The sequence below is a fragment of the Lampetra planeri genome, chromosome 58, assembly GCF_965212315.1.
Source record: "Lampetra planeri chromosome 58, kcLamPlan1.2.h2, whole genome shotgun sequence".
Lineage (NCBI taxonomy): Eukaryota > Metazoa > Chordata > Hyperoartia > Petromyzontiformes > Petromyzontidae > Lampetra > Lampetra planeri.
In genome coordinates, this window is record NC_136164.1 from 4,291,162 (window position 1) to 4,306,206 (window position 15,045).

At 54.8% G+C, this 15,045-nt stretch overlaps 1 protein-coding gene across 1 annotated transcript in view; it reads left to right on the forward strand.

Annotated features, from left to right (window-relative positions):
- DNAH9 (dynein axonemal heavy chain 9) overlaps positions 1-9,026 on the forward strand; it is a 98,308-nt gene extending 89,282 nt beyond the window's left edge. The window contains exons 68-75 of the mRNA XM_078618661.1: positions 396-523; positions 959-1,189; positions 1,921-2,112; positions 2,899-3,090; positions 4,271-4,441; positions 6,190-6,372; positions 7,003-7,392; positions 8,132-9,026. Of these exons, the coding sequence (XP_078474787.1) occupies positions 396-523; positions 959-1,189; positions 1,921-2,112; positions 2,899-3,090; positions 4,271-4,441; positions 6,190-6,372; positions 7,003-7,392; positions 8,132-8,359 (1,715 nt within the window). The 3' untranslated portion in view covers positions 8,360-9,026. The remainder of the gene's footprint in view (positions 1-395; positions 524-958; positions 1,190-1,920; positions 2,113-2,898; positions 3,091-4,270; positions 4,442-6,189; positions 6,373-7,002; positions 7,393-8,131) is intronic.
- Positions 9,027-15,045: the final 6,019 nt, after the last annotated feature.

A 15,045-nucleotide genomic window follows, 5' to 3' on the forward strand; every position in this document is an offset into this window, starting at 1 on the left:
ATTAAACATAACAAAATTAAATTCTCACGACGTTTCGGCCACAACGCAAGCAGCCATCCTCAGGTGTCTTTCCGACAGCTCTGTTTCTTCACCTGAGGACAGCTGCTTGCGTTGTGGCCGAAACGTCGTGAGAATTTCATTTTATCATGTTTTATTTTAATTATTTTATTATTTCCCTTCTACGTGACTTTACCGAAAGAATCAAGAATATGACTTCAACTTGTCAGCAACCTCCTGAAACAGACTCTTGAGACAACAGCGCGTGGCTCGTCCCGCAAGTCTGGACATCTGTGAGAAAGAACTTTACGGCTCATCGGATTCCTCCTCCAGCGCAAATAAACATTCCGATTCTGAGAATCGGCACCTCGGCGCTCCGTCTTCGTGCGCGCGTGCAGGGAAGAAGTTGGGGATCACGTTTGACCAGGGCAACTTCCACAACGTCTCGCTGGGCCAGGGCCAGGAGGTGGTGGCCGAACAGGCGCTGGACCTGGCCGCCAGGGAAGGCCACTGGGTCATCCTGCAGGTGAGGGCATGCGCGTGGACGGGCCGGGAGGGCTCGCGGTTGTGTGTTATCTTCTTGGTTCTTTCGGTAAAGTCACGTAGAAGGGAAGTAATAAAATAATAAAAATAAAACACAATAAAATAATTCTCACGACGTTTCGGCTACAACGCAAGCAGCCGTCTTCAGGTGAAGAATGAGACACTGCCAAGCTAGGAGCTTATACATAAGCTGAGTTGGAGGTGGAAGAAGAGCGCCTTAACAAAAGAATGTGCATATCAAGAGGAATTTAGCATATTCATGGGTTGTGTGTTATTTGAGGTGGCCGGGTGGCTCGGAGGTCGGGCAGCTGAGCCAGAACTTCTGAGGTCCCGGGTTTGAATCTGGGTCTCAGCCACCTTTGGGGTGCCGTGGTGGCTATGAGATGTTAACTACCTCGCCCCGTTCTCCCGCCGGCAGAACATCCACCTGGTGGCCAAGTGGCTGGGCACGCTGGAGAAGAAGCTGGAGCAGCTGGGGGGCGAGTCGAGCTCGCCCATCTTCCGCGTCTTTGTGAGCGCCGAGCCGGCCTCCTCGGCCGACTCGCACATCATCCCGCAGGGCATCCTGGAGACCTCCATCAAGATCACCAACGAGCCGCCCTCTGGCATGCACGCCAACCTGCACAAGGCCCTGGACAACTTCAACCAGGTGACCGCGACCCCTCCCGTTCCACGGCGGGCTCTCTTTCGAACGGCATGGCGGGATCGCCACCCCCGCGGGTGTTAACTAGGGTGGCCGACGGGCTCGAACCGCGACGAGCGGAAAAAAAAAAACCGCACGGACTTCCCCGGGCCACGCCGAACGCCCACGTGGTGCCGCCGATCCGATGAATTCTAGATTGAAAACTGATTTCTTGAGAACTGATTTATTGCGTTTCGTCTGTTGTCCTTCCCACATACGTCCGATTAGCTTGGTTGGCTACGTACGGTGCGAAAGAAGTTGAACACACACACATACATATGATTGCCTCGATCCGGGGCTGCGGTTGAATTTAAACGCCAGCCAGTTTGTCACCGGGGGTGCCTTGCCTCGGCCTCGGCGTCACACGGAAGCGGTGGCGCCAACCGATAACCTCCGGTTGGCGCACTTCAGTCGGCGGTCGACAATCGACGCGGGCTGTGACCCCCCTCCCCGTGGTCGACCCCCGCCTCCCCCCCCCCCCCGCGATCCGTGGATCAAACAAATCACGGCAGCCAAGAGCGGCTCACGCGAACGCTGTCGCGAGAGTTCGCGCGTTCCGGCACGCGGGACGGCCCCGCCGCCGCCGGCTAGCGAGCGAGCGAACGAACGGCCGTCGCTGGCGCAGAAGCGCGGGCGGCCCGGGGCGCTAACCGCGTGCGTGCGGGCGGCGCCGTCGTTTCCGTCGCTTCCCCTCACAGGACACCCTGGAGATGTGCGCGCGGGAAAACGAGTTCAAGAGCATCCTGTTTGCGCTGTGCTACTTCCACGCGGTGGTGGCGGAGCGGCGCAAGTTCGGCGCGCAGGGCTGGAACCGCAGCTACCCGTTCAACACGGGTGACCTCACCATCTCCGTGAACGTCCTCTACAACTACCTGGAGGCCAACGCCAAGGTGGGGCCTTTGTCGCACGGCGGCGGCGGCGGCCAGCGCGCGCCGTCGTTCGCTCCGCTCGTTCGTTCCAGGGAAACCCGCGCGGAGTCTCCAGGCTCTCCTTTTTGTCCAGGAGGGGTCCTGCCAGGATTACCGCAGTAGGGGGTGGGGGTGGAGGGGGCGACGTTTCCACTGCGTGCGATTCCATTGGAGTAATTTATTTGTTCTAAAAATTTTTTTTTTTACCAGGGATGGCCTCACTGAGCTATGTAGCACCGAAGTGGCTTATCACCGTCATGTGGAAATTTCTCTGGGTCCCTCCGGTTTTTCCCTCCACATTTGGAATCAACGTCACGCGTTCAGAGCACTTGGCCACTATACATTTCCACGTGGCCACAAGCCACACTTCGTTGAGCTGTCATTTGTGAAGGCCGGTTCGCTTCTGAAAAAAAGCTACCTAGCTCGGTGGGGCCTTACCTGCTAAAATAAAAATAGTAAATTGTTTAGTTAGTATCAATGGCGTAGTGACTACACGATCAGCTCAGAGGGGTGCGGCAATTTGTTAGGTGCCACCCCCCCCCCCCCCCCCCCAATATTTGATTTGCGCAATTTGCGGAAGCCGAACGTCGCTTCTGAAAAGGAGCCGTACAAGCTCAGCAGGGCCTTACCTGGTAAAAAAAAAAAAAAATTATCGTGAGACGAGGAAGCACCCTCGCGCCGGGCAGCGTTACGCACATCCCACGCCTGAGCCCGATTCATTCCTTGCCCGTGCCGCTGGTTTCCTCCCGCCACCGCCCCCCGTCGCAGGTGCCCTGGGACGACCTGCGCTACCTGTTTGGGGAGATCATGTACGGCGGCCACATCACCGACGACTGGGACCGGCGTCTGTGCCGCACCTACCTGGAGGAGTACATCCAGCCCGGCATGCTGGACGGCGAGCTGTACCTGGCCCCCGGCTTCCCCATCCCGCCCAACTCCGACTACAACGCCTACCACCAGGTGCGCCGCCCTCTTCACCTGCCGCCCGCCCGCCCGCCCGCCCGCCCCCCCTGTCCACCAGGTGTCGTCAATCTGATTGGTCACCCACTTTCCTGTCTGATGGGCCTCACGTGTACGTGTACGTATGTCTGCGCGTTGACCTTCTACCGCACCGTGCGTAGCGCAACCGTGCTCATCGGAGGTGCGATCAATTCTACAAAGTGCGATGCGAATCGTAATTCACCGAAAGAGTAACAACTTCTTCGGGGTAATTTTCTTTCCCCCGATGTTGTCCGCGTTCGCGTCACGTGACGGAGCGTTTGTGCGGATCTCCCGCAGAGTGGAGCAACTTTCTGCGTCAGAAAACGGCCCGCGGAAGTGGCTAACGCAGGGCCACCTCTGAGATCCCTCGAAGTGTCGTCTACAGCACTCGCCGCTCGCTCTTGTGTTACGTGCAAAATCTTTTTGTTGTTGTTGTTATCGGAATCAGAATATTTATTTATACCGCAGGACGGAATCCGGTGAGCTATGAAGCTCTTTTGCGACAGATGCCCAGTCGGGGCACGGGGGTCTGGAAGTTACAACAACAAGCTCAGCGAAGCGGTTTTTCACGTGCAAATTTATAGCGGCCAAATAATCGATATAATATAAACGCACGTTGATAATAAATGTTGAAGGAAAAAACTGGAGGACCCGAGATCGAACCCACGACCTCCTGCATACCAGGCGAGGTAGTTAACATCTCCTAGCCACCGTGATGATGATGAGAGAGAGAGACACGCAAACTCCAAATATGCAGCAGGCATCGTCAGGGTCGGGATCGAACCCACCACCTCCTCCATACCAGGCGAGGTAGTTAACATCTCCTAGCCACCATGATGATGATGAGAGAGAGAGACACGCAAACTCCAAATATACAGCAGGCATCAGGGTCGGGATCGAACCCACGACCTCCTGCATACCAGGCGAGGTAGTTAATATCTCCTAGCCACCGTGATGATGATGAGAGAGAGAGACACGCAAACTCCAAATATACAGCAGACTTCAGGGGCGGGGTCGAACCCCTGACCTCCTGCATACCAGGCGAGGGAGATGACATCTCCTAGCCACCGTGGATTCCTCCTTCACGAATGAATCCTTCCGCTGCTTCGGTTCCCCCGACCCCCTCCCTGCTCCGTGCGCACCGCCGCGCCCTCCTCAGTACATTGACGACACGCTGCCGCCCGAGTCCCCCTACCTCTACGGGCTGCACCCCAACGCCGAGTTCGGCTTCCTGACGCAGACGTCGGAGAAGCTCTTCAAGACGGTGCTCGAGATGCAGCCCAGGGACAGCAGCGGCTCGGAGGGGGGCGGCTCCACCCGCGAGGAGAAGGCACGCACGGCACACACACATGACATACACGCACGGCACACACGGCACACACACATGGCACACACACACACACGGCACACACACACACGGCACACACACACACGACACACACACACACACAGCACACACACACACACACACGGCACACACACACACACGGCACACACACACACACACACGCACGGCACACGGCACACATTTGACACACACACGGCACACATGGCACACACACACGGCACACACACACGGCACAGAAACACGGCGCACGGCACACACACACGGCACACACACACGGCACACACACACGGCACACACACACGGCACACACACACGGCACACACACACGGCACAGAAACACGGCGCACGGCACACACACACGGCACACACACACGGCACACACACACGGCACACACACACGGCACACACACACGGCACACACACACGGCACAGAAACACGGCGCACGGCACACACACACGGCACACACACACGGCACACACACACGGCACACACACACGGCACACACACACGGCACACACGAGACAAAGATCCCTCTGATAGCCTTACGCACCGTTGGGGCAAGTGATGTTAGCGAGCAGTGCCTATGACGGCCATCACGGCACACAAGGAGGCGGGTGGCCAGCATCAGGCCCGGCCGCCTTTGTCTCACCAGTGGCGATATTTACACACCCACATCAGCTACTCGTTTAAGGCTGAGTCGACCTAGGGGAGGCCCAGGCCCGGTTCAGATATGTAAGCCATGAGCAGGAATCGAACTCGGATCATCGGGTTTAAAACACGGTGCGCTAACCAATGCGCCACCGCTCCCTACATTCACACATACACACACACACACGTGTACAAAGATAAAGATCCCCCAGTATAGCCTCAACAGATTATTGGGGCAAGTGCTATTAGCGAGCACCTATGAAGGCCGAAACGACACACGAGCGGGTGGGTGGTCAGAACTATGCCCGGCCACTTTTGTCTCCCTTGTGCAGATGTTTACACACCGCACCAGGTACTAATTTGAGGCCGAGTCGACCTAGGGGAGGCCCAGGACCGGTTCAGATACTCGTCACCGGTGTTGGCCGTGAGCGGGAATCATCGAACTCGGGTCGTCGGGTTCGTAGCGCAGCGTGGCGCTGTAACCGCGATGCCACCGTGCAGTGCCCGCTTCCACAGAGTTCCCCAAAGCAGGTAGCGAGGGTCGACCCGGCGCAGCGGGAGAGAATTAAAAAGGACGATACAAATATATAAAAATATACAAGCGAGCAGAGGAGGGGGGGAGTAAACTGGCACGCGTGCACGCACTTACCCTCGTAACGCACGTCTCATCCGCGTGTGTGTGTGCCGTGTGTGTGTGTGCCGTGTGTGTTCCGTGTGTGTCTGTGTTCCGTGTGTGTGTGCCGTGTGTGTGCCATGTGTATGTGTATCGTGTGAATCTGTGCCGTGTGTGTGTGTGCCGTGTGTGTGTTCCGTGTGTGTGCCATGTGTGTGTGTGTCGTGTGAATCTGTGCAATGTGTGTGTGCGCCGTGTGTGTGTGTGTGTTTCGTGTGTGTGTGCGCCGTGTGTGTGTGTGCGCCGTGTGTGTGCGCCGTGTGTGTGCCGCGTGTGTGTGTTCTGTGTCGTGTATGTATGCCGTGTGTGTGTGCCGTGTGTGTGTGCGCTGTGTGTGTGTTCCGTGTGTGTGTGTGTGCCATGTGTGTGTGTGCCGTGTGTGTGTGCGTGCCACGTGCGTGTGTGCAGGTGAAGGCCGTGCTGGACGAGATCCTGGAGCGCATGCCGGAGGAGTTTGGCATGACGGAGCTGCTGGCGCGCGCCGAGGACCGCACGCCGTACGTGGTGGTGGCGCTGCAGGAGTGCGAGCGCATGAACCTGCTGACGCGCGAGATCCGCCGCTCGCTACGCGAGCTCGACCTGGGCCTCAAGGTGAAGGGAGGGGGGGGCCGGGGGGGATTTGTAGTCCGCCGCCTTCGCCGGGTCAGAGGTCGTAGGAGACCCAGCAAGGGTGACCCCGGTGTATTTAAAAAAAAAAATTAGGTTGAAAATTAATTTCATTTAGAACTGCTTTTTGTGTGTTTAGTTTTTTTGTCCTTCCCCCTCCCCCCGCACCTCCCATTAGCAGGGTTGGCTACGTACGGTGCGAAAGAAGTTCAACATGTATACATACGGAAGTTCAACATACATACAAACATTCTAGAGATCCCAAACTATGGACCATTTCATGAGAGCTGCATTTTGCATTTAGTTTGTTGTCCTTCCCAACCGCCGTGATGGAGAGTTACGACCTCACCACGACTCACCCCCCCACCCTCCCACCCCTCTCCCATTCACTTAAGACTTACCACCCATTTACGAGCCGCAATCAGAGCCCGTCAGATTTACGAGAAATTTCCAGAATCATTTTCCGCCCTCGGAGCTCCAGAACCTCTGCGGTGCCTGCCCAGCGCTTTGGCCGCCCCGCCCCACAACGAGCCGCGCATGGGTTTGACTCGTTCCCGTGTCCCCCCTCCCCGCCCCCCCTCGTGCGTACGCGCGCACGCGTCTTCCGTCCCGCAGGGCGAGCTGACGATGACGGGCGACATGGAGGCGCTGCTGACGTCGCTGTTCTTCGACCAAGTGCCCGAGGGGTGGACCCGGCGTGCCTACCCGTCCATGCTGGGCCTGGCGGCGTGGTTCATCGACATGCTGCAGCGCGCGCGCGAGCTCGAGGCGTGGACGAGCGACTTCGCGCTGCCGTCGGCCGTGTGGCTCACGGGGTTCTTCAACCCCCAGTCGTTCCTCACGGCCATCATGCAGTCGGCGGCGCGGCGCAACGAGTGGCCGCTGGACCGCATGGCGCTGAGCTGCGACGTCACGAAGAAGGCGAGGGAGGAGCTGGGCGGGCCGCCTCGCGAGGGCGCCTACATCCACGGCCTCTTCATGGAGGGCGCTCGCTGGGACACGCAGGTGCGTGTGAAGCGCGTGCGAAGTGCGTGTGTGTGCGCGTGCGTGCGTGCGCGCGTCTGGAGCGTAGCGATCAGCGCACTGCGCTACGAACCCAGCGACCCGAGTTTGATTTCCGCTCACGGCTACCAACACCGGTGAGGATTATCTGAACCGGTCCTCGGCCTCCCCTAGGTCGACTCGGCCTCAAATTAGTACCGTTGTGCGGTGTCTAAACTTCGCCACGAGGGAGACGAAGGCGGCCGGGCGTTGTGCTGGCCACCCACCCCCTCGTGCGCCGTATCGGCCTTCATAGGTGCTCCTCGCTAACAGCACTTGGCCCAACAGTCCGTTGAGGCTATACGGGGGATATTTGTCTTGTCTGAAGTGTGGGGATCCCTCCTGAAGGGACATCTGTACCAGAATGCGAATCGTAATATTTATGTACACTGGAGGAATCCGATGAGCTTTCAAGATCTTTTTCACAGATGTCCAGCTGGGGCACGGGGTCAGATCATGTATACTTAAGTGATCTAACATGAAAAAAAAATCAGTCATGAATCATAATTTTGGTCGCAAAAGTCTCCTGCACGTTAAACGTAACTGATATTGGCCGGACGTTTCAATCGTTCAAAATGTGCTTGCAATTGGCGCAAGTCGCAAACGTCCGATGCTGACGCGAGTCGCTGGGTTCACTGCGCCGCTCACCCTCCCCTCTCTCTCCCCCCGTGACCCGTCCTGTGCCCTCCGACCTCCCCCGAAGACGGGGATGATAGCGGACGCCCGTCTGAAGGAGCTCCTGCCGCCGCTGCCCGTGGTGTTCCTGCGCGCGGTGCCCAGCGACAAGCAGGACACGCGCAGCGCGTACGCGTGCCCCGTGTACAAGACGCGCCAGCGCGGCCCCACCTTCGTCTGGACCTTCCACCTCAAGACCAGAGACAGTCCCGCCAAGTGGACTTTGGCTGGAGTGGCCCTGCTGCTGCAGTCTTAGCTCGGGAGCTCGGCTTCCCCGGCTAATAGAGATCCCACCCGCCCAATCAGCACCTTATCCACCGAACCACCCACCTGACCCGATTACCCAACCACCAAATCACCCACCCACCCAATCACCCACTCACCCAATCAGCACCTTACCCACCGACCGACCGACCGACCCACCAACCAACCCACCCAATCACCCACCCACCAAATCACCCACCTACCCACCGACCGACCCACCAACCCACCCACCCCATTACCCAACCAATCGCCCACCCACCCAACAACCGAACCACCCACAAAATCACCTACCCAACCACCAAATCACCTTCCCAACCACCAAATCACCCACCCAATCACCCACCTACCCATCGACCTACCCACCAACCCAGCAACCCACCCAATCGCCCAACCAACCACCAAATCACCCACCCACCAACCCAACCAACCACCCAATCACCCACCCAATTATATACCCACCGACCCACCAACCCAATCACCCACCAACTGACCCACCCACACAATCACCCGCCCACTCTTCGCCCATGATTGGCAGCGGCACACAAGCAAGTAAGCAAAATAAGCCTAGGGTTGCCCCAACGTGTTACGTTCAACATTTTAAGTTGCCGTTGCGATTGGCCGTGGGGGGGGGGCTCTAGGTGTAAGCAAGATTAGCCAAAGATTAGGGGGGGCCACGTAGCTCACGAAGAGGCGGGCGGGGGGGTGGGGTGGGGTGTGCCAAAACCAGCTCAAATTCAGATCTTTGTGAAGAAATTTTAAAAAAATTATCGCAGCCCTAGCAGCACTCTTCGAGCAAATGTCATTGCGAGAAGTTCATTGACTTCACTGCTCGACGACGATGACCGTGGTAGGAGTTCGCCGGTGGCGGCGCGCCCATCGCGCGACGTTTGTCGCCGTCACCCTGACGGTCCGGCAGGCGTGGCCGCAAAGTGGCGACATCCCCCCACCGAGGGATTTGTTTAAACAACGTGGGAAAGTCTCGTAAAATCCTCCGCCTGTGTCCATCCAGCAGCGTGGATGAACACGCCACCGCCGCCACCGCCGCCGCCGCCGCGATGGTTAGTCGATCCGGCATGGTCGCGTGCGGTGGGGTAAAGTGTGGATAAATCCTCCCACACCTGTGGCCCGTGTAGAACAGCTGGGGGGAGGGAGGGCTCGCTCTGCTCGCCTCCTCATCGTTCGCGATTTGGGGTTGCGGTACGATTCACGATTTGCGTTGTTGTTGTTGTTGTGAATCTCGCGCCCGTAGTGGCCGCACGGGCCATGTTTTGCCGACCGCCTTGCAACGTATCGGGTGAACAGTGGCGGGCGTTTGTCACGCTGCTATTGGTCGGTCTTGGTGGTCGTTTGACCGTACTTCACCACGCTGGTCAGCACGCGTTGCTGTATGGGAGGGGTGCCCAGGACCGGATGAGATATTTCTCACCCCTGACGCGGTGGGGCCCGTGGTCGGGAATTGAACTCAGGTGTGCTGGGTTCATGGCGCTAATTGCTTAGCCACCACTCCGGGCTCCCTCTACCACGGCATGCAACGCGAACGAAAACTTTCGTTACTTTTTTACGCACTCGATTCGGCGAATGTATCTCGAGAATAACAATCATCGACTGCGATCGATGGAGCTAAAAAAGCAAGGAGCGCAGTGTAACGGGTATTGGCAAACATTTAAAAATGCTGAAATATGAACACTGAAAAATTACTTAATTGGGATCAAAGACAAAGATCCCCCTCCCCCTCCCTCGTGTGTAGCCTGTAACAGACTGTTGGCGCTGTTGCTGTTAGCGAGCACCTATTAAGGCCGGCACGGCACGCGATGGGGTGGTTGGTGATGTTTTTTTGCGCACCGCACCAGGTATTCATTTGAGGCGGAGTCGACCTAGGGGAGGCCCAGGACTGGTGAAAACAATCGTCACCGGTGTTGGCCGTGAGCGGGAATTATCGAACGCGTAGCGCTGTAATCGCTGCGCTACTGCCGCTCCCCACAATTTGAGATCACCACACGGCAAAAAATTACTCAGTTGGGAATCACACAGCAGCAAAATCGCGAAACACCTGGCAGGACCCTCCTGCAACAGAAAAAAGAGTCTTGAGACTCAATGTGCCTTTCCTGGGTAAAAAAAAAACCCAGCATGATGGTGTAATCGTGGATCATTTACAAAAAAAAGTCGATGTCTCGTCGTGAGATCCACATGGCTGTGGAATGTACCACTGTGCCAAGGGAGAAAGGGGGGGGGGGGGTGTTTTTGGGGGGGTTGATTTTTTGTTGTTGTTGGCTCAAGCCGCGTTGTGTGTACGTCGCATTAGAGAGAGGTTGTTTTTGCTGCGTTTGTATTCCAGCCGGAGGTGGTCTGCGCAACGCGTTGCCACGTCCAGCGTGTTTCTGCGAAATAAAACGTAATATATTTTACCTGTTCAGTGTCCTTCATTGATGTGACCGCTGCACTTAGCTGACTCGGATTTCAATCCAGGGAGGTCACTGGTTCGGTTCGATCTTCCGATGCCGAAGTTGAAACTCTGATGCATGTTTCTCAAATCACCTCCTGCCCCCCCCCGAAATGGTTACGCCGCAGTCAGAACCGGCCCTAGACCTTTGGGGGCCCTAAGCAAAATTTGGTTGGAGGCCCCTTTGATGTATGATTTTTTTCACCCACTAGCTAGCAGTGACTCTAGGGGGCCCTCTGCTGGCCACGGGGCCCTTTGCAATTGCAAGGGTCGCTTAGTGGCTGGGCCGGCTCTAGCCGCAGTTGAGATGATGGGCACGTCGTAAGGAAGGCCCCACTGAACTCGTAGCTTCTTGATTTGAAGCTTTCGTGACTGCAAGGATTCATATTCTTAGGTTTTTTCGGTAAAGTCACGTAGGTGAAAAATTAAAATTAATAAAAAGTAAAATAAAAATCACGACGTTTCGGAGGCAACAGACGGAAGCTTGTGTTGCCTCCGAAACGTCGTGATTTTTATTTTATATTTATTTTACTTTTATTTATTTTAATTTTTCACCTACGTGACTTTACCGAAAAAACCCAAGAATATCGCAGCTTCTTTTTCAGAAGCGACCTGGCTAGCACAAATGATAGCTCAACGCAGGACAACTGTCATCACGTGGAAACTCATAGCAGCCAAATAACTCTGAACGCGTGGTGAAGTTTATTCTAAATGTGGAGGGGGGAAAACCGGAGCACCCGGAGAAAAAAAATTCCACGGCGATCATGGGGAGAGAGACACGCAAACCCCAAATATACAACAGCAGGCGTCAAGGCCGGGATCGAAACCCACGACCTCCTGTACACCAGGCGAGGTCGTTAACATCTCACCACGGAGAGACACGCAAACCTCAAATATACAGCAGCAGGCGTCATGGTCGGGATAGAACCCACGACCTCCTGTACACCAGGCGAAGTAGTTAACATCTCACCATGGAGAGAGCCGCAAACTCCAAATATACAGCAGCAGGCGTCATAGTCGGGATAGAACCCACGACCTCCTGCACACCAGGCGAGGTAGTTAACATCTCACCGCACGGTGTGTGAAACCTCAGCGCTGGGGAAAAAAAGGTGACCAGGTATGGTTCTGGGCAACACCACCACCATCGTCTTGTGTGTGCACCAGTGCCGGATGAAGCGAGTGCGGGGCCTGTAGTATGATGTTATAAAGGGGCCATAAATAAATAAATATTCATATTAAAATACACATTTTTTTACTTGCAGAGTAAAGTAATTGCATCTTATCATTTGCTATACAGCCAGATAATACGACAAATCGCTAACCGTAAAAACCCAGTCGTTCCTAGAAGTTGAAGGGCGGTATAGTACTATAGTAATAGAGCAAGTGCAGAATCATTGAACAGGAATTGATAGTTTGAAAGCATTTATCGCGGGAGCCCTTGAAAGTGCGGGGCTCGTAGCATATGTAGTTGCTACTTATATAGCAACTACATATGTGTGTAGTACATATGTAGTACATATGTAGCTACTACATATGTAGTACATATGTAGCTACTACACATGTAGCTACATCTGTAGCTATTTTTGCCACTACGATAATCAGACAACGGACTGTGCACGCCACGCTGGCCTTAATAGACGCTTGCGAAAAGCAGTCTGTGTGGCTGCCTGGTGCGTTTGTCGGCACAGTGTTGGATCTATGATGTACTCTGCACAATGAAGCGTTGGCACGGAGGTATCATAAACCCCGATACGTGTACTCTGCCTGATTGCGATGTTGCTTTGCTGATCTAGTTAGGGGCTCGCGACCACGCGCTTAATGGACTCGATGGGGTTCAGCGAATTTCTTTAAATCTCGTGTCATTTGAATCAGTGCAAGTGCCGGCTCAAGCATTGTGAGCAAGTTGGCGGGGGGGGGGACACCACGCACGTGCATGGAATTGTTTAATCGTTGGGGGGGCCCCTTTGACCGATCTTGACCACGCTAGTCAGGAGCAGTAGGAGCATGAGTAGCAGCAGCAGGAGTAGCAGCAGTAGCAGCAGGATGAGTAGCAGCAGCAGGATGAGTAGCAGCAGTAGCAGCAGGAGTAGCAGGAGGGGTATTGCGTCCCGTGTCCAGCCAGCGAGGCTCGTTTCGGCCACGGCGCTTTCCACACGAGTCAGCAGACGCGGGAGCCATCGCTCACCCAACCACGGCTACTGCGAATGACCTCCCCGTTTCTTTATCCTCGTCGTTATTAATATTCTGCTGGGTTACCCTGGGAAGCCGCGGCCAGCCTCAAGACTGCTTCCTTTTTTTGCTTTTTCAGGAGGGTCCTGCGAGATGTTAACTACCTCGCCTGGGATACAGGAGGTCGTGGGTTCGATCCCGACCCTGACACCTGGATATTTGGAGTCTGCGCGTCGCGCTCTCTCTCTCCTCGTGTTCGCGTGGATTTTTTCTCCGGGTCGTCCGGTATTTTCCGTCCATATTGAGAATCCACACCACGCGTTTAAGAGTATCTGGCTGCTATGAATGTCCACGTGATGATGATCAGCCCACTTGGTTGAGCTGTCATTTGTGATAGCCAGGTCACTTCTGAAAAAAAGCTGCATAGCTCAGTGGGGGCCTTACCTGCTAAAATAAAAAATAGTTTATAGTACTGGTAGGAACCACCTGGTTCCACCAGCCCACAGGGGATTATTGTGTCCGTCCGTCCGTCGTGCATCCAAAAATGGGAGGGGTCGGGATGGGTGGAGAGGGGAGGGTGGGGAGGGGCTGGGTTGGGAGGGTGGAGAGGGGCTGGGTGGGGAGGGTGGGGCTGGGTGGGGAGGGGAGGGTGGGGAGGGGCTGGGTGGGGTGGGGAGGGGAGGGTGGGGAGGGGCTGGGTGGGGAGGGTCGGGTGGGGCTGGGTGGGGGGTGGGGGGTGGGTGGGAGGGGTGGGGCTGGGTGGGGAGGGGCTGGTCACCCCGTGGTGCCCTTATAAAACTCAACGTTTAACCTACTCACGCCGGCTTGTGCCCGCCCTCACAGTCGGGCATATTTGCGGAATACACCACGCCGCCGTTGACCCTGGCCATTGACCGAACAACCCAACGTTCCTACCAGCTCCCTCCGCAGGAATGTGTTTAGTATCAGTGGTGTAGTGACTACATGATCAGCTCAGGGAGGGGGGGGGGGCAATCGGTCAGCTGCCCCCCCCCCCACAATATTTGATTTGCGAAATTTGCGGAAGCTCAAATGTCGTTGACTCAAATTAAATTCAAACATAACACGTGGAACGCAAATGAAAGCGTTCTCAGTCAGGAGGACATTAACTTTAGCCCGCGTTTTAAATAAGTCCTGTTGTTTTGTTTTATTATCAACAGAGGTGTGGACTCGAGTCATGTGACTTGGACTCGAGTCAGACTCGAGTCATGAATTTGATGACTTGCGACTCGACTTGGACTTGCATAACAATGACTTTGTCCCACCTATGAGATGTGGACTCGAGTCATGTGACTTGGACTCGAGTCAGACTCGAGTCATGAATTTGATGACTTGCGACTCGACTTGGACTTGCATAACAATGACTTTGTCCCACCTCTGATTATCAACACTGTTGTCAAGGGGGGGGGGGGGGCAGCAACTCGTAGCTTTGTTCATCCAGAGGGGGTGGGGTAGGGGGCCAAGGCACCCCTTGCCTGCCCCCCCTCCCACCTACGAGTTGATGAGTTGTTGTTGTTGTTGTTGTTTGCGGAGGGTGGGCATGGAGAGGTCGGAGAGCAGGGTGGTGGAATAATAATACTACAGATCTAATAATCATACTAACACTACTACTACCAGAGGTGGGACAAAGTCATTGTTATGCAAGTCCAAGTCGAGTCGCAAGTCATCAAATTCATGACTCGAGTCTGACTCGAGTCCAAGTCACATGACTCGAGTCCACACCTCTGACTACTACTAATATAATCATACCAATTATAATATTAATAATACTAATAAAAATACTACTAATAATACCAATTATAATATTAATAATACTACTAATACTAATGCTAAGAATACTACCGATAATACGAATAATCATACCAATGATAATATTAATAATACTAATAAAAATGCTAATAATACTACAAATAATACCAATAATACTATAATAATAATACCAATAATGCTATAATAATACTTCTAATAATACAACAATAATAATACTATTATTATTAATAATACAACTAATACTACTTGCCCAGCCTCGACGCAGCCCGGGTTTTCAGTGG